This window comes from Drosophila subobscura, chromosome U, assembly GCF_008121235.1.
Source record: "Drosophila subobscura isolate 14011-0131.10 chromosome U, UCBerk_Dsub_1.0, whole genome shotgun sequence".
Taxonomy (NCBI): domain Eukaryota; kingdom Metazoa; phylum Arthropoda; class Insecta; order Diptera; family Drosophilidae; genus Drosophila; species Drosophila subobscura.
Window position 1 is genome coordinate 9,497,912 of NC_048534.1, and position 18,242 is coordinate 9,516,153.

The 18,242-nt window shown below is 43.8% G+C and overlaps 6 protein-coding genes across 6 annotated transcripts; 3 read left to right on the plus strand and 3 right to left on the minus strand.

The window, feature by feature from the left end:
• Positions 1 to 4,643: 4,643 nt before the first annotated feature.
• Positions 4,644 to 7,581, minus strand: LOC117900585 (glycoprotein-N-acetylgalactosamine 3-beta-galactosyltransferase 1). Its single transcript, XM_034810995.1, has 4 exons — positions 7,094 to 7,581; positions 6,942 to 7,035; positions 4,992 to 5,288; positions 4,644 to 4,925 (listed from the first exon to the last, which is right to left on the minus strand). Exons 1-4 carry the CDS (start codon positions 7,543 to 7,545, stop codon positions 4,692 to 4,694), a joined length of 1,077 nt encoding a protein of 358 aa, XP_034666886.1. The 5' UTR covers positions 7,546 to 7,581; the 3' UTR covers positions 4,644 to 4,691.
• Positions 7,582 to 8,079: 498 nt separating this feature from the next.
• LOC117900896 lies at positions 8,080 to 9,265 on the plus strand. Its single transcript, XM_034811427.1, has 2 exons — positions 8,080 to 8,319; positions 8,377 to 9,265. The coding sequence occupies exons 1-2, from the start codon at positions 8,308 to 8,310 to the stop codon at positions 9,172 to 9,174; spliced, it is 810 nt and encodes a 269-aa protein (XP_034667318.1). The 5' UTR covers positions 8,080 to 8,307; the 3' UTR covers positions 9,175 to 9,265.
• Positions 9,266 to 10,020: 755 nt separating this feature from the next.
• LOC117901166 (glycoprotein-N-acetylgalactosamine 3-beta-galactosyltransferase 1) lies at positions 10,021 to 11,866 on the plus strand. Its single transcript, XM_034811818.1, has 4 exons — positions 10,021 to 10,852; positions 10,921 to 11,017; positions 11,077 to 11,349; positions 11,411 to 11,866. The coding sequence occupies exons 1-4, from the start codon at positions 10,323 to 10,325 to the stop codon at positions 11,864 to 11,866; spliced, it is 1,356 nt and encodes a 451-aa protein (XP_034667709.1). The 5' UTR covers positions 10,021 to 10,322.
• Positions 11,867 to 12,644: 778 nt separating this feature from the next.
• LOC117900331 (protein phosphatase 1B) lies at positions 12,645 to 13,882 on the minus strand. The gene has a single exon (XM_034810669.1). The coding sequence runs from the start codon at positions 13,785 to 13,787 to the stop codon at positions 12,687 to 12,689; it is 1,101 nt and encodes a 366-aa protein (XP_034666560.1). The 5' UTR covers positions 13,788 to 13,882; the 3' UTR covers positions 12,645 to 12,686.
• Positions 13,883 to 14,360: 478 nt separating this feature from the next.
• On the plus strand, positions 14,361 to 16,263 carry LOC117901907. The gene is made up of 3 exons (XM_034812873.1): positions 14,361 to 15,145; positions 15,200 to 16,036; positions 16,095 to 16,263. The coding sequence occupies exons 1-3, from the start codon at positions 14,375 to 14,377 to the stop codon at positions 16,239 to 16,241; spliced, it is 1,755 nt and encodes a 584-aa protein (XP_034668764.1). The 5' UTR covers positions 14,361 to 14,374; the 3' UTR covers positions 16,242 to 16,263.
• A 102-nt stretch (positions 16,264 to 16,365) lies between these two features.
• LOC117901908 (glycoprotein-N-acetylgalactosamine 3-beta-galactosyltransferase 1) lies at positions 16,366 to 17,616 on the minus strand. The gene is made up of 2 exons (XM_034812874.1): positions 16,817 to 17,616; positions 16,366 to 16,759 (listed from the first exon to the last, which is right to left on the minus strand). Exons 1-2 carry the CDS (start codon positions 17,609 to 17,611, stop codon positions 16,574 to 16,576), a joined length of 981 nt encoding a protein of 326 aa, XP_034668765.1. The 5' UTR covers positions 17,612 to 17,616; the 3' UTR covers positions 16,366 to 16,573.
• Positions 17,617 to 18,242: the final 626 nt, after the last annotated feature.

Consider the following 18,242-nt stretch of genomic DNA (forward strand, 5'->3'; position numbering starts at 1 on the left):
TCGGTTAATTGAGTGGTAAAAACCGGCCCCCATGAGGAGGGGAGTTCCTATTTGCGTTTATGAGATGTTTATGGATTGTTCTTGAGAATTTATGCCTAGACAAATCGACTTGAGGCAGCAGCGAGTATTACTTAACTCTGTTTGATTACCCAAAATTTGCATACTAATTGGAGTAGCATCAAATTTGATGAGTATTTGTTCTTAATGAAGTGAAACTGAACTGAGTTTTATAGTGTCGAGGCCTCAATTGGAAATGACAAGTGAGTATCTACTTATTAAAAACCGCCATCGGGAATTTATGCGTGGAATTTATGGGACCTAGCTTAATAATATAGAATTCAAATAATATCTGAATCTAAATATCTATAAATTGTGTATATAATGAGGATCATTTTTGCCGAGTCTATTTTTTAATACTACAACATTCTTTACAGAAAAGTTCCACATTTGCAATACGAGTTTTGAAATGTACAATCTCTTTTTAAGCAAGCAAATAATTTATTGATTTCAGTAAGCATTTCACGTACCGTGTCAAAGACCAGAGTTCAAGTGGTCCAAACCATTCAATCATCCAATGATTAATCTGTGGAACACTTAGCCATTGTACAGAGACAATATTTTATGTCAATTTTCTTTTGAGTATGTCAACAGCTTACTTTGTGTTTTGTGACGCTGTTCCTTCTGTCCTCCGTGCCAGCCTCTTCGATCTCTCTGTTCGGGTGTCAGTCAGCAGTCAGCTGTCGTCATGTGGTGCTGCTGCCTCTCCACAGTCCGCAGTGCAGCTGTGCTCATTAAAATCAATTAAAATTCTTATTTATCTTCGATCCGAGCCGGGCTAACAAGTGCAGTCAGCCAGCAACAGAACGGGCGCATCTATAAATATTTATCAATCTGGCAGAACGTTTGAAGCAAAAGTTGAACACGCATTCAAACAAATATAAACCAAAAGCAAAAGAAGAAACATTCCTGACTTTGAAGTGCACTTCGAGTGCATTACAAAATCGCAGAAGTGAACAAAAAACTAATTCTACTTTGCGACCACATCAAAACATTTCATGCTCAATTGTCATTAGACAAAAGTTGAAGAAAAACATTATTGAAAACACACACACATAAGTTGAAGTTAAAGTTTATCGCTCAGCACTGAGCACTCAGAACTGCAAAGCAATTCAGCTAGATAAGTAATTAAATTAATTAATTTTTATATGCTGCCGATTGTCGTCGATTCTTGATTCTTGATTTATCTGTGCGTGCATTGAGGCAACTTGTACGAGTAAATACATATTTTCAGGGGCCTTCTATTCGAACATTTCGCAGTTGACTAAGTAAACTCGATTACTATCTGCAGCTGTGGGCTGTTTATGGAATTCTCAATTGAGCTTATAGCGATTAACATGGAATAATTTGGAATATATATCAGAGATAATCTCCATTCATGTATAAATCCTTTTATCAAACTAAATGATGGAATTAGTGACTCCTCAACGCAGAGATTTAGGTAAAAAACATTTTAGAGTACAAAATCTCACTGCGGAAAAATATACGATAATTATTATTACAATGTTCCTTGTATGGGTTTTAGGCACTTGATGGGCAAAAATAGATTCTAATTTCGTATTCCAGTTTTAATTGAGTTCAGTCCCGAAACTTCAAGAACTCTTGGAATCTACCAAGCCCCAAACACTTTCGATGCGAGCACCAATTACGTGCTCTAAACAAGCTCTCGAGCAGCTCCACAACAGTCTACACGTACGCACACAGAACACAAAAAAAATAGAAGATAAAAAAATAAATCACATTCCTTTGGCAGTAACAAGTGAAGGGTATAAATGTACGAGTGGTTATACATATGTACATATACATACATATAAATAAGTATATGAAATTGTTTATGAATTTATCTGAAATTAACTCAAATATTTGAACCATATTAATAATGAATTTATCTTCCTCAGCAGAAGGAGAAAAAATACATTGTCTAACAACTTTCACCACAAAAACTGACAACTAAACAAAAACAAAATTCCAACAAACAATTTGTGAGTGAGGCACGGCTACGCATAGCTGAATAATTGATTTTTTATGGCTTGAACTTCGATACAATTTCAAATTCGAAAAAAAAAATCCAATAATATCAAATGTAATGGCTTGCAAATCGAGACCAAGCTATTGAAGGTCGCGGAGTGCTACTCGGAGCGACGCCGACAACGCACAATTCAAAGAAAGAAAAAAAACACAACACAGCAACAAAGTATAATAAAATAAAATATAATAATAATCCGACAGGTGACAATAACAAGAGCAACAACAACATCTAGCCGAAACCACTCGTGGAGCTTGTGTCGGCCCACAAAATGGAACACGCGCCATTGAAATAGACAACTCAGAGAAAGACAGCAAGCCAACTGCCAGCAGCTGGTTGTCGGTGCAAAAATGCATTAAGCATACGCACTGTGCTTGGCCTGGGCAAAAACAGTAAGCTTAACTTAACTAAACTAACTTACAGGTAGCTAACTTGCAGTTGGAAGCTTGTTGGCTTAGCTTGTTAGCAAATAGTTTCAACGTGAAGTGGTATTTCCAGCTAATTGGATTCTTTGATTCGATGTTATCGAATCGTGCCGAGTAAATTAAAAAAACTTCATTAAGGGTCTAGCTGCCAACATGAACTCTAAAACTTAAGCGTATAAGTACCATCAAACATTCATGTTCTAAATAATTAAAATTCGTTGCTAACATAAATTAGAATCTATTCCACAGACAAGCTAAATTTTCCATGACCATTTTAGCCCTAAGTATTTAATGAATGATTCCAGCTCACAACGCAAATGAGATCGAGTCCAAAACCAAAATCAAAGCCAAGTGCAATGCCAAGGTGCACTTGTGGCCCACTCCCACAGACAGCTGAGCGCCCTGTTTGAACAAGTGTCGGGGAATTCGCTTCCTCAATCAACACATGAGCTTTGCTTTTATGTTTAATTTCTAGTATTAACCCATTAACACACTGAGCTCATGCCTAACTATAATTCCAGCCGGGCAATGATACAATGCAATACAAAGTAAATGCATCAAGTGATGTGTAAAGCTCCCTTTCACTTACAACTGATATTAATGGCACCTACAATGAACGATCTTTTGCAAATCCAAGATCCAAGATCAAATGCAGTCTTGTATACTCATATTCTGCCGGCATCTTAAGACATCTCAATCTCGAAAGACATGCACATACAACAGCCGCGGGCTCCATGAGACACGAAATGCCAACTGGCACACACTCTGCGCATGCGTACGTGATTTTGTGATTTAATTAACTGGGGCCTGGCAACAGCACACAGCTCTACGCATGGCACATAAATGCTCGTATATACTGCAAACTTAAGCAGCAGTAAAGTAAGGTGAGTAACAGGCATTGACTTTGGTAATGAAAACAATTTGCTGTGGTCTAATTTCAACGCAGTCCAGTCGAGTTCAGGCCAGGCCCTTCATGCAAGAATGCCTCAATTGAAGGATTTCCCAGAATGATTCATCGGCTTTCAAGCTGGCTTTGTTGCCACTTGGCTTCTTGGTAGCCGCTAAGCGTTAATTAAATACTTGCAGAACTTGCAAGGTCATTGTAATAAATTTAACAATATGTAGACATACTTGTGAGTATACTGCAGGCAGGCCATGTGGCATCTACTTTACTAAAAATCAACCGGCAAAAGCAATGCAATGAGATTTTTTCTCTGAAAAGCCGTTAATACCCTTTTTTATTTAAAATAAATTTATGGAACGATGCATAAATTTGCAAAATAAAAATGTTAAAAGTGTTCCTTGCTCACAAAATTACATTTAAAAGCCTTGTTATTTTGTTGCAAGTTTTGCAAGCCATTAACTAAATTGATCTTACCCCACGAAAGTGTATAATCTTATACTCTTAAATATATGGTATTCACTTAAGTTCAAACGCGGAAAGTGGCATTTAAAGCTGACGCTTGTTTGGAACGGGAGAGAAGACCACTTTTCCAGCAATGGCAATGAGTGCGTGGGAATGGGACTTACTTAAAAATAGTCAGATTAGTGTGTCAGATTAAAGTACATAAATACTCATTGGCCTGGAAATGTTGATGCATTTATGCCATGAATATTATCTTAATTCCACTAATTTGTGCAGCTCTTAAATACTCGTAATTTTGACATTTCAGTCGACTAAGCACCCTAAGCTTGGCACAACATTGATCTTAATCGGACAAGCAGATTAGGACATTCTATCAGAATATTCCGCTTATTCAATGATAAATTATTAATAAATATTACATTAATGTGTGTCCATATGTACATATGTATGTATGTATGTATGTACATATGTACATCTTTATTTTCAATCTCAGCGAACTTACGCATTTTTTGTTGCATACTTTTAGTCTGAAATTTAAAATTAACATTCAACAAAAGTTAACATAATGCTAACATAGATCGCAGGCGTTCGGGTGGGCCGACTGTTAGGCCTCTGTTACAGAATGCTGCTGATTAAATTTAAGCTTCTTCATAAATAATTTACACTAAATATATCAGAATCATGCACATCGATTCCAATCATTTCCAATTCCAATTAAAAACCTCAAAATACAAGTATGTAGCTATAGTTCTTTATTCCTACTTTATTAATATTAAAATCACATGAAAAAGATGAGAGTCTTAACGATAAGGAAAACCTAAAAATTCTCTGGCTTCTCTGACATTTTTTGCAAGTCTTTTATGTATAAATTATCCTCGAGTGGAAATCTCCTCATCAAATCCGACGAGGTGAAATGATGCCTATTGCCATGCTCTGAGGGTTCGTGGCGTCCAAAGACTCGCAGATGATAAAGCAAAAACTCATAGAGATACATCCGTTCGGGGCTGGCATAATGAAAGGCCACTGAATAATTTGAGCAGCAATTGAAGCCCTAACCGGAATGATGATGGCAAACATTAATTGAAATTGGATCAGCACTCGGGGGAAACACACTCACAGTTTCGACCTCGGACACACTCATCAGCCGCAACCAATCCGGCGTAGTGGCGTTCGAGTCGTACATATAGCTCTCCAGATCCAGTGGCATAAATTTGTGCTTGGTGTCCTCCTCCAGCGCCTGTGCAGAGTCCACCAAATGAACGCCCACATTCTGAAGGCAAATGCCCATATAGAAGTCCTCAATTGATCTCCGCTTGGGCTGCGGACACACCACCTCAGAGTCATACGCTTGGGTCATAAAACGATGAAGAGCTTCGCGGCTCAGGACATAGGAGGCGCCGCCAGACATGTAGCTCTGGTGGAAAAACACAAGGCATTAGCGGATCCACTTTAAATGTTACATTCCAAAATTAATATTCCACACGCGAACCTGTGGCATCCCCCTAAGAAAACATCAACCTTCAGACCTAAATATTATTTACAAACATCAAAAAGCCAACAAAAAACATGCCGCATTCGGTTAGTAACGGTGTTGGGCTTTAGGCATACCCACTACATCAAGCATTATGCTGTTAATCCCACATTGGAGGTCACTCAGCGGGAATGAAGTGTCAAACTACGAATCGAATTCAAATGTGAACAGGCGGAGGAGCTTACAAATTAATGGAAATTATTTATTGTGCTTCATCAATTGTCACCTTTTCTTGGAGCAGGTCAATCACTTAAAGTGATGAATTATTTTTGAGCTTTGGAAACATGGAGAGAGCATCAAATATTGGTAGTTAACCAATTGAGATATTTTTGAATATTTTAACCCTTCGAGTTAACTATTTCCCTTGCAGCTACGAGGGATTCAAACGAATTAAATAACTAGAAGCTAATCAGACATTAATTTCACATAATTATCAAAATATATGTATGCATAAATGATTTATTAAAGCGCCAAAAATCTCCCAAAGATTGATTAGACAAAGCCGAGAATTCCAGCAAATGTTTAAAACAATCAATCAAAAATCATTAGAGCGTTTATGCAGCATTTTGAACAAACAAAACGTGTGATAAATGTGCGAGAAACGTAAGCAGAAAACACAAAGGGAAATGCCAGTATCTTAATGCCTCAATTATGATTTTCAGCTGTGAACCCTCCTCCACTCCAACACAATCAATCAGTATGTACATATGTACATATGTGTGAAATTCATAATGTTTGCTCTTTGTCTGACAAGTCGAATGCTTGCACAACGCTTGAAAATGTCAAAAGGCGTTGTAAGTCTTTTGGCTACTGCCAAGAGCTTCAGTTGGACCCAAGACAATGGGGCGGGGCTGTGAAAGATGCGATGCGTGACGATGGCGGCCCCCCAATGACCTCAAGTTGCAGCCAGCTGGGGGGAAAGACTCCTAATGCGAATTTAATTTCTTATTGTCCGATGTGTCCGCTTGATCTATGAACACGGAAAACGCAAGACAAGCAGCCAGATCTTCAAATGATTTGCAGCAGCCGAACATAACCTTGTGTGATATCATCATTTGATCAAGAATAGATCTTTGGATCGAACAATGCAAAAAAAAACGATATTAATTGGTAAGTTAAGGAATTACACACACCAAAGCGCACCCGGTCCGGTTTTTCTGGCATTGAACTTTCAAGCGATTAGCAGCATTTCGCTATCCCCGCAAACCACGCAAAAGTGTACGGCTATAAGAAAGTTCCAATAGAACAGGAAAGCCAAAACGACGTTGGAACACCTGAGACAAAGTTCTTCGGAACATCTACAACTCCGTTGGTCTTTGGCCAAAGTATCAACCAAGTGTTTGGCGGCACATTAATTTGACATAAACAAACTGTTTTGCTCGCGAAGCATATTTCAATTAAAAATCAAATCTCAATTTCATCAATTTGCAATTCAAATTTTTGGGAGTGTCGTGAAGAAGCGGTGTGACTGCAGCATGAAAGATTGGTAGTTAATCAGCATGATGTAGGATCATTAAGCTAATGTCGATCACTTACCACATTATAGCGAGTCATCTTGTAACCCAAATAAACAGGCGAGTTGGGATCATAGGCGGAGAGCAAATACTTCATGTTCTCCATTATGACATAGCTGCGAGGGAGAAACTCTAGAGGCTCAGGCACAACAACTCAAAGCTAATCGCACTCACGTATCATCGTCTGCCTTCAGATACCAATCATAGTCCTGGCCGTACTCCTGCCAGACATGGCGGAAACCCTCGCGTGTCTTGTTCCACAGATCCTCATAGCCGCCACCGCTGGCATCTACAACCTGGACCACACCCAGCGGCTCGTAGCTCTCACTGCTGACGAACACCAGGCGGCTGCAACGCTTGCCCCAAGTGGCATGGACATGCCGCGCCAAGCTCTGCACATTCTCTGGACAGGTGAGCACCATGCAGAGTATCCTTGTGTCCGGCGGCTCCTCAATCCTTGCCAGTGGAGTGGTTGTTGCCGTTGGCATGGTGGCGGAGCTGGTGCACCAGGGCGTGGCTCGATTCACATCGTAGACGTACAGGAGCAGCGCAAAGGCAAAGATGAATCCCGCCATGAAGCCAGTCATGAGCTGCAGCTGGGATCGCAGCTTAAATTTTGCCGTCATTCTGCGTGTGAGGTGTGTTCTGTGCCGCGTCTGATTCCCGATTGTCATCGCTGCTCAACGCTGATTTTGGCCAAGTCAATCAGCAGCAAAAGGCAGCACAGCAGCAGTCGGCAACCGGTTTTTAGTCGTCTTCTTATCAAAACAATCAAGTCTTTAATTTGGTGGAAGAGTAGAGATGGCCAGGCATTTAAGGAGGAGTTCATCATTAATCTAAAAATATATTTAACACACAAACAATTACAGATAGATTCCTAATTAGTTAATTGCACTTCAATAATATTATAAAATACTTCGAACGTGTGTTGGGATCAAAAGATTCATCCATTGGGCATGGTCTGCTCCTTTTGTAATTTCGAATTAAAATAAGCTTAGAATCTTTGCAAGGAGTAGATGTTCCTGCAGCACATTTTCGTATTCTTCTTGTCGGATTTCTGCTCCAGTTCTGGCCAGCAATTACACATCTCAGTTGGCTCCCAAAGCCAAATTCAATTTGGTGTGGACTTACGCAGCAGAAAAGCGATCACAAAATGAAAATGAAAGTGTTACCAACACTTTTTGATCGCATCGCAAGCGGACAATAGGAAATCGATCAATTGGAGCGCATGACATTGTATAACCGCAACGCACCGCACTCATTGGGTAATACACCTAGTGTCAGGGTATGTGGTATAAAAACTCGGAGTTGCCTCAATTATGGCAACAGTTAGCTGACAATTTGTGGAGACACAGACCAAACGGAAGCAAAAATCTAAGCATATCGAGATGGCAGCAAAGGTATGTCGGATGGGACATTTGCAGTTTTGCGACCAACTGACATACAATTATTTTCAGTTCTTCGTCCTGCTGTCGCTGGCTCTGGTGGGTGCTGGCCAAGCGGAGTATAACTACAACGAGAAGGCAGCCACCGCCGTGAACTCCCTGGAGCAGAGCGCACCCAGCTCCTCTGGCGAGGACTTCCTCAGCGACTATCACACGCCCAGCAACAATGCGTTGAACTCGCAGGCCACTCCCGATGGCTACGACTATGTGGCGCCCCGTGCAAAACAATTTGCAGCCGGCGGCAGCAGCTCGACAGCGAGTGTACATGCCTCGAATCTGTTGCAAAGTGCCGCCAATGCAGCATCCGCATCGGCCACCCTCCTGCCTTCGCCGCTGCCCGTGCTGCGCCAACAGCAGGAGCCCGAGGTCTTCCCTCCTGCCAGCTACAGCTTCAACTATGCCGTCAATGATGAGAGCACCGGCGATATCAAGGAGCACAGCGAGACCCGCGACGGGTATGTGGTGCGCGGCTTCTACAGCCTGGTCGATCCCGATGGCTACAAGCGCACCGTCACCTACACGGCCGACGATGTCCATGGCTTCAATGCAGTTGTGAATCGAGTTCCCTACGCCCTCAAGACCGTGGCAGTCGCGGTGGCACCCTCAGTGGTGCCGGTCATTGCTCTGGACGAACGCTCAAAGCTGGAAGCAGTTCGGGATGCTTCGGGATCGGGATCGGGATCTGGGGAATCGGAGGGATCTCGGTCTGAGTCTGGTTCTGGTGCAGGACCCACAACTCACTCGTTCTCCCAGGATAGCTATGCCAATGCACCGCGTGGCTTGGACGCTTCTGGCGGTCCCTATGCCTGAGTTCTGCTGCTCTGCTATGCGGTGCTTGTATACTGCTTCATTGTGTTCCATCTAATCCATCGAGTTCTGTAGATTCCATTAAATACGATTAACCAACACTGCCTTACGTTTTTCCAACACCACAAAACATACTTTTCGGCATTTATAAAGCTCTGAAAGCTTTCTCGTTGGCATTTCAACCAGTACGTAAAAGGTTAATTGTGTAACAAACATATGGCACTGCCTTTTAAGTAGCGAAGATGCCTCACTCAGATGTATTACCACTTGTCGTAAGGAAAACGAAAGGTCAAAGCATCACAACTTGTGATGAAAAACTCTGGGAGACTCGCGCTTACCATTGTCTGTGCAGAACTGTGTGGACTATGGCTATAATTATTTCCCAACATGTGCCATATCGGTTGCCCAACTCGTGACACGACACGCTCTCCTCTCCAGGGGAAACTTTGTTCAAATGATCTGGCAACATCTTGGCATCGAAAATGGCGTTAAGTTATTTATCCGCGGCGCTCGTTCAAGCCAAGTCTGAAGTCTGTCAACAGCCGGCAAAGCGCGAAGACGTTTCGCTTAATTTTGTTGTTTCTTTTTTGTATTTTTTACCTTTACGTCTTTGTGTTAGAAATTCTGTGCGAGTGCCGGTGAGCATAAAGTGGAAAGCAAGTGGACAAGAGAAGAAGAGTCGCATAATTGCTCACCCACACAGACAGACACACAGCAGAGCGCCAGCCCAGGGCATTGCAGGGACAGAAGGCAGCGATTTGAGACGGGGCCAAATCGAAATCCGATTGCAACGGATCGCAGAAAGCAATTGCAAATCGAATCGATTTTAAGCACATAACGAGTGTATGTACATAAACCACTCCAGTACGAGTGTAACAACAACTTTATGCATGTTCATCAACGAACCGGCGCACAGCGATCCCGCCCGAAGGTCAACCGCATCTTTACAAGCTTTCGTCTGTGCGTCAGTGGCTCAAGAATGTGTTAATTCGGTGTTTCAGTGACAAGAGCCGGCAAACGGCAGCGCCCAAAGCTTATACAGCGACAACATTTTTGTATTGATTTGCATAAAAAGGTAAACAAAGACGAACAGCAACAAGCGACTGGAAAGCAAAACCTATACCAATACCAAACACAAATCTCAACAAAAGATGAGCATATTTAGGCATCATCGAAAGCGCCTCGAGCTGCTCTTAATGCTGCTGATCGGCCTGGTTTGGGGTATACTATTGTCCCAGCTCTTGCAGCGTGCCCGCTGGCAGTTCTACAACGAAGATCTCAATGACCAGAGCAGCAGCTTTGGCAGCAATTACCTGCCAAGTGGCTACAGCTGGAGAACATCGGATCCTTCGTACCAGCTGACAACCATGCCCAATAATCTGACCACGGATGAGGGGGATCTGGCTGTGAGGCTGTTCAACGAGACCCGTGTGCTGTGCATGGTGCTGACCAGTCCGAAGACCCACCGCTCCAGAGCCATACACATCAAGCGCACCTGGGGCTCGCGCTGCAACGAGTTGATCTTCATGAGCACCAAGTCGGACAAGGAGCTGGGCACGGTGGCCCTCAAGGTGAAGGAAGGCTACAGCAATCTCTGGGCCAAGACACGGGCCGGCCTGCAGTATGTGTATAAGCATCATTTCCGGAATTATGACTGGTTCCTCAAGGCGGACGATGACACGTGAGTGGGCGAGAGTTGAGAAGTGCCTTAGGACAGATGAACTTTAACCAAAAATAATTTAATTCCAGCTATGTGGTAATGGAGAACCTTCGCGCCTTTCTGTACGCGTTCACGCCAACGGCACCTGTTTACTTTGGCAGCAAATTTAGGTGGCATGTGAAGCAGGTAATGACTGGCCTCAACGATCTCTCAGCAACAATCTTTATGTATGTCCCCCTCTGCAGGGCTATATGTCGGGTGGAGCTGGCTATGTGCTCAGCAAGGAGGCGCTGTTCCGGTTCATGAAATACGGCTTCAGCAACAGCAGCATCTGCAGCAATCGGAGCTACGGCTATGAGGATGTGGAGCTCGGACGCTGCATGCAGGCGGTGGGTGTTGTGGCGGGGGACTCCCGGGATGAACAAGGCCTGGCCCGCTTCATGCCCTTCTCACCTCTGCACTGGTTCTCAGACTCACCGAAATGGTACAGACCCTACCGTTACTACACCTCGTCAAATGTAAGAAGCGTTCTGCAAAGAAATCTTAAATCGTGATCAAATTATTGGACTATTTTTCTAGCAGAGCAGCAACGATTGCTGCTCCAACTCGGCCATCTCCTTCCACTACAGCAATGCCAAGGACTTCTATGTGCTCGATTATGTTATCTACAAGTTGAGAGCCTTCGGCATAAGCAGACCTCAGGAGCAGCTGCCAGTGAAGCAGCCAGTTCTGGAAAAATTGCAAAAGTGGCGAACCTCGAAGCCGGAAAATAATGAAAATTTAACTAAAGAAACCCCAAAACCAAAGCTCAAATCAAAAGCCATACAAAAAGCGAAACCTAAGCCCAAGCCCGAGTCCAAGCTTAGAATAAAAGCCATAAAAAAAGCAAAACCTAAGCCCAAGCCCAAGTCCAAATCCAAACCTAAAACTAAACCCAAACCTACGCACAAAACTACACATAAAACATCACATAAAACTACACCAAAAACATCACACAAACCGAATCCTACAACCGCAAAAACACCCAAAACATAATGTCAAAACTGAGGGCTACATTTTTTCCTTACTTACTTCCGACTGGACTGCCGCAAACCATGCCAAAGAGTATAACCAACACAAAATTTTTAAATGGAAAATCAAATCAAATATATTAAATATTAAAGCCCATTCTAAACTAGTCGTAAGTCAAACAATTGTTAATAAACAAAACATCAAACAGATATCTGTATATCTGGGAACCACATACTTGTTGGATCTTAATATTGTTTGCAGTGTATTCTTGGTTATTTACTACGAAATTGCTTGCAGTGTTCCCTTTCGTTGTCTTCTTTGCACTTTACCGTTAGTTGGTGTCCACTGCTTATGCCATCGCTATACATATGTACATATGTACATGCACCGACTTGTGCACTGTCTGACTCACCGCTGCGTTTTTGATAGTGGCAGAGAGAGCAAGCGTACGGAGAGCGAAGATGTTCAAGGGCTGACCAAAAGGGAAACGGGAACTAGAGATCATCGTGCGTGCGTGTTGCTCTGCAGCAAACTGCTTGGGTAGAAAGAGAGGGAGATGTATCGGGAGAGAGCTGCAAGCTGCAGACCATGGTGAAATATATATGTACATATGTATGTAATTCATGCTGCAGACAATGAGAGTCAGAAAGGGATGGTGCTAGATGCTCTCAAAAGCTTGTTCATGCAGTTTGCTCTCAGGAGAATTCCGCTAGAACAACGAAAGCGTGAACCGTGACGGAAATCCCGATATTAATTAAAGCTAGTTTAAAGTGCCTACGAAATGACAGATGCAACAGAACTGTTTAAATCTAATTTAGTTTTAATGTTTTATGGGCTATGCTATTTAGTAGTTGTACTCGAAAAACTCGGGCGGCTTATCGGGATTTGCTTCATGAAAGAACCGCTCAATGATATGATACTTGGCGTAGATGCCACCGCCGGGGGGTAAATTTGTAATATTTCTGGTCATCGCATTCATCAGGACAAGCAACTCGTCAAACTCCATTAATTCGTTCTTTTGAATGACTTCCAGTGTCAACTGTTCAAAGGTGTGGTCAAGGCGCTGATCCTCGGCCATGGCATCGGCATTGACCGTTGGTGCACCTGGCAGAAGCAGCAGCAGCAAACTCATGTTGTCACGACTGCCTTTGTGCAGGCAAATGTCCAAAACACTATTGACAATCGATGTGAGGTTGGTGGTCACGCGGAGACGCGATCTAATGAATGCGCAAACGTCTTCACTGCTCATAACATCCCAAATGCCGTCGCAGGCAATTACCAAAAATTCATCAGTCTGCTTACGCTCGAGGACAGTCAGATCTGGCTCCGGAGAGACGAGCTGCTCGCAGCTGGAGCGCGAGCTGTCGCACTTGAAGTCAAAGTCCCCCAGAGCACGGGAGACGGCCAGGGTTCCGTTCACCCGTTGGATCATCACACTCCCGCCAGCGCGCACTATGCGGGCTCTTTCCAAGGGAAGGGTCGGCTTGTGGTCAGAAGTGCTGAATTCAGCTAGGCCGTTTCGGGAGAGAACTACACGCGAGTCGCCGCAGTTGGCCAGATAGATCTTGTCGGGCGACACAAGGGCACATGTGACAGTGGTGCCACCTGATCTATCGTAGGAAAGTCTCCGCATATCCTCGTCGATCTGCAGGAAAGCAGCGCGTATTCCTGCCACGTAATGGCCCCTTGCGAATTGCTCATTGGACATTATGGTGCTCAATAGGTGCTCCGCACAATACGTTGCTACGCGGCCTCCAGCGTGGCCGTCATAGACAGCAAAGAATGACCAAAAGTCGAAGGGCTTCTCCAGACTACACACAGCTGTGTGGGCATCCTCCATTTCCATTCTCCAGCCCTGCATCGAAGATACACAGTACCGCAGTCCATTGCCGCTCCCCAATTCTATTTCCTTGTCCGTTGAGGGCTTCTCCAGAAGGCCACCCATCTCAAGACTTTTCAAAGGAAGCGTTTTCTGACGTATCTCGGGAATTTTGGGAATCTGGGTCAAAATTCAAGAGGATTTACAATTTGGTTAAGTTTCGTCTGATCGAATTTATAATTTTGATCGAATAAAAATTTACATTATCGACATTCTGACATGTAATACAATGCCACTTTTCCCTTATATTCATAAAACCAACCAAACCATAGTAATGGATTCTCAGATTTGTTCCAAAAACTTTCGGTTTTTTTTTAAGCAAAAACTATTTGAAAACCTGGGAATATAATAATAATTGTTATACATTTCTTTGAAAAAAAACCGGGTATAAAAGTTGTGACGCGTAAGAAGCGACTCACACGTCTTTTCGAAACGTGTGTGAAAATGCCGCTGGAGAATATCGAAGATAGTAATTGCTGCAAATAAATAAATATTAACCGAGACTGGTGAAAAAAAGCAGACTGCAACCATCAGCTCTGACAAGAATTAAATACAATTTCGGCTATGATTATCGAGTTGAAGTATAACTTTGTATAAATTCTATTTGTAATCAAAGCAATCCGATTTAATTGCTCAATTCTACAGCTGTGAAAATGACACTGATTCGAGTGCATGTCGCAGAATTGATGCGAACTCTGGTTCTGTCCTTTGTGGTGTGGATGGTGGTGCTCGAGCTGCTAATATTTGTACGCAGCTCTACCTTCTACGAACTTCGTGAGTTTGTCTTCAAGCCATACAAGGAGTCGATAAGTAGCTATGACGTGGGCACACGGGCACATCCCTGGGACGACACACACGTAGCCAGGCAACTGTATGGGCAGGTGCGAGTGGATTGTCTGCTGTATTTGGAGGACATGGACAACGGATTCGATGCACTGAAGGCTGAGCACATCCGCAAGACTTGGGGCTGTCGCTGCAATCAATTGTTTATAATTAATTCAACGGAGATGAGTCGTACGGCGGCGTACCTGTGTATATATCGGAAAAGCCACCTTCAATTAGATTGGCTGTTGAGCGTCTCCATGGGAGCCTATGTGATTGTGGAAAATCTCCGCCATGCGCTGGCCCACTATTCCCCGTCGCAGGCGCTCTACTTCAGTGCCCAGCACAGCTTCTATGCGTACGCACATGTTGGCAAAGCAGCAACCACTGATCACATTTTCAGTCGTGGAGCACTGGAGCACCTTTTGGCTGAGAACTGCCTGCAGGACGAATCCAGCTTGGGGGCGTGCTTGGCTCGAATGGATCGTGGGCCAAGCGACGGGCTTTTACCATTCAATGTGCCGGCAGAGGTTTTGCCCTTCCAGCTGCGCACCAAGTTTTGGCTGTGGCCCTGCATCTATCGAGCGGTCTACGAAAATCAGGTGAGTCTTGGGAGCTTTTCCGCTCTGATCCGAGATTTATTGTCCAATTCCCAGAGTTTGGAGAGCTGCTTTGGTCGCGGTATCCTGTACCCATACGTCAATGCAAATCAGTTGCATGTCCTGGACTTTCTGCTTTATCACCTGCGACCCTACGGGTACGAGAATCCACTGCCAGAGCTCAGGTCCGCACATTACCCCACTCACATACCGCCCAGGGCTTTCAATGATACAGTGGCCAGACGTCTTCGCCAGTCCGTGCGTGTTCTCTGCCTAGTCCTGACCTGGCCCACAAACCACATGAGTGGTGCGAAAACCATAAGCGAAACCTGGGGACGCCACTGCAACAGGGTGGTCTTCTACAGCAGCTCCCCTCGCGTGGGAAAGCCTAGCATTGTTGGCCTGAATATCAGCGATAGCTACGATTTGCTCTGGGGCAAGACAAAGGCCGCCTTCAGTCATGCCTATAGGCACTATCGCCATGAGGCGGATTGGTTCTTCAAGGCCGACGACGATACCTATGCCATAATCGAGAACATGCGCTATATGCTCTCCAGCTATTCCCCGAGCACTCCCATTCACTTTGGCTGCAACTTTCGGCTGGGAAACGTTTCTTACATGTCCGGCGGAGCTGGCTATGTGCTCAGCAGAAAGGCTCTCCACTTGTTCATCTCCCGTGGTATCGGCAAGTCGTTGTGCAAGGCGGGAGGCGCAGGAACTGAAGACTATCAAATGGGATCCTGCATGAACACATTAAATGTCACGGACGGTGACTCTAGAGACCTTTACGATCGACATCGATTTTTTCCAATTGGCTTGGAGTACTTTCTCATACCAGGACGCGCTGAGTCCATCAATTGGTTGAAAAGATTTCAGACATATTCATTCCAAAAGGTACGAAAAGATGGATCAAAGAGATATAATTATAATTCTGGTCTCTTTCTGCTTTTAGGGCATCAATTGCTGTTCAACTTATTCGATAACAATGCACAAAGTATCTTCCTATGAAATGCATTTTCTGGAAACAATTTTATATAGGGCTCGTCCTTATGGCATCATTATGGGTCATCTGACTTCTAGGGAAGTGCTATTAAAATAATAAATGATACAATGAATATTTCGGTACTTTGGTACTACCGTCCTCAGTTCGACCAGCTAAAAGACAAAACCTTAAAGCACAACCTCAACCTTAGTTCACATGAAAAGAAGATTTCGTCAAACTATCGAAATTCTGAGAATATTTAATATGGGAAGATGGCAACAATCTCTGATCTCTTTCCCCGAACATCACCGAATTCCCCGAATATATTTTGCTTGTAAATTATTACTAGATATGGCTGGTATTCAAAACGATTCATAAAGTAAAGCAGCGAGCAGTTATAACACAATTATAGCCATGGAATTAATGCACATACTTAGCAGGCGGATCTTCTAGCGAATCATCTCCCGGCCGTAATTTCTGTTTTCTTTGGCTTCAACTATTTTATCTGGCAAGAATTCGTTGATGCGTTTGGGACCGAATGCCCTCAGTCTGTAGATCATATACTCGAAATAAAACATATTCCTGGCCTGAACATAGTGAAAAGTAACGGGATAGTTGGACCAAGCGAAAGTTCCCTGTGAGGTTTGAATTGTTAGGATATGAATGGTTTTACAGTTGTCAAGTGTACGAACTTCTTGGGTCCTGTAGGAGATATACTGCCAGAACCAGTAATTTGGATCGTAGCGTAAATAGGCATTCAATCTAGCCTGCGGGTCTATCAGGTACATCCGTCGCCGTCCCTTGGGGTCCCTAGAGCCTCCCGCCATGACTTTGACGTTATTGAGGCACTCCCTTAGCTTGCCCATTGTGGCTCCCGTGTCCTTGGGCTCGCACAGCGTTGTATTGGGCAAGGAAAGCTCTACAAAGCGACGCAGAGCAGCTCGACTCATCACAACGCCTGGGGACCCGAAATAGATGGGCGTCGACGAGCTGTAGGGATACAGCATTTGCCGCAGGTTCTCCATTATGACATAGGTCCCTGTATCGGCCTCCAGGAACCAATCGGCTTCGCCCAAGTGATAATCGTAGATATACTTCAGGGCCTGTTTTGTTTTCCTCCACGTCTCTATGCGTTTGCCATTGCCAGGCAGGTTGACAGCTCCCATTTCAGTATCTTCCTTGTCGCTCATGAACACCAGCTTATTGCACCTCTTTCCCCACGTACGAAAAACTCCCATGGCCTGCAAATGGTTTTGGCTTGACTTCGTGTATACGAAACACAAGACCCGCACCTCCTCATACAAATCGACATCGCGTTTACTCGTGATGTTTAGCGTGCGACTCGTTCGCGAACTTAAGTTAATAATCGGCCAGAGGAACACTTGAGTTATCAGATAGCCAATGCCAATGCCCAGTAACAGGAATAGCACTGGGCCAGATAATTTCGATGTCGATTTCGTTGTCGATGTTGATTCCTCAGCTGCCATCTTTTCGGGTGTTCGTCTAGTACTAAGTCTCTGCTGGACGGATGTTTCTGCACTGTGATCAAATTACAAGCATATTAGTTATGCCTTAAAGCGATCATGATGATGTTTCACTATTGCAATAATATTAATACATACATATGTACAAACATACATGATTAGCAGAATTCTCCAACTGCTTGTGCAATTTTCCATATCGCAACTACTCTGAGAGCATCGAGAACCATCCCTTTCAAACTCAAATTGTCTGCAGTTTGTAGCTTTGTAGATTGTGGCTCTCTCTCGATGCATATCTCTCTCTCTCTCTCCCTCTACCCATGCAGCTTGCTGCAGTCTGCAGAGCAACACGCTCGTACGGTGATCTCTAGTTACCGTCTCCCTTTTGATCTGTACTTGAACATCAGCGCTTTCCCCACGCTCGTTCTCTCTTCCACGAACAACAACGCAGCTATGAGAAGACGGTGGACACGTCGGTGCATGCGCAGCGATGGTATAAGCAGTGACCCATAACAAACGGTAAAGTGCAAAGAAGACAACGAAAGCGTAGTTTATAACCAACGACGCCTTTGCTTCTTCATATTTGGAGTCTTAATTCGGGTAATTGTACTTTTTAAAATACTTCACCCGGACATAC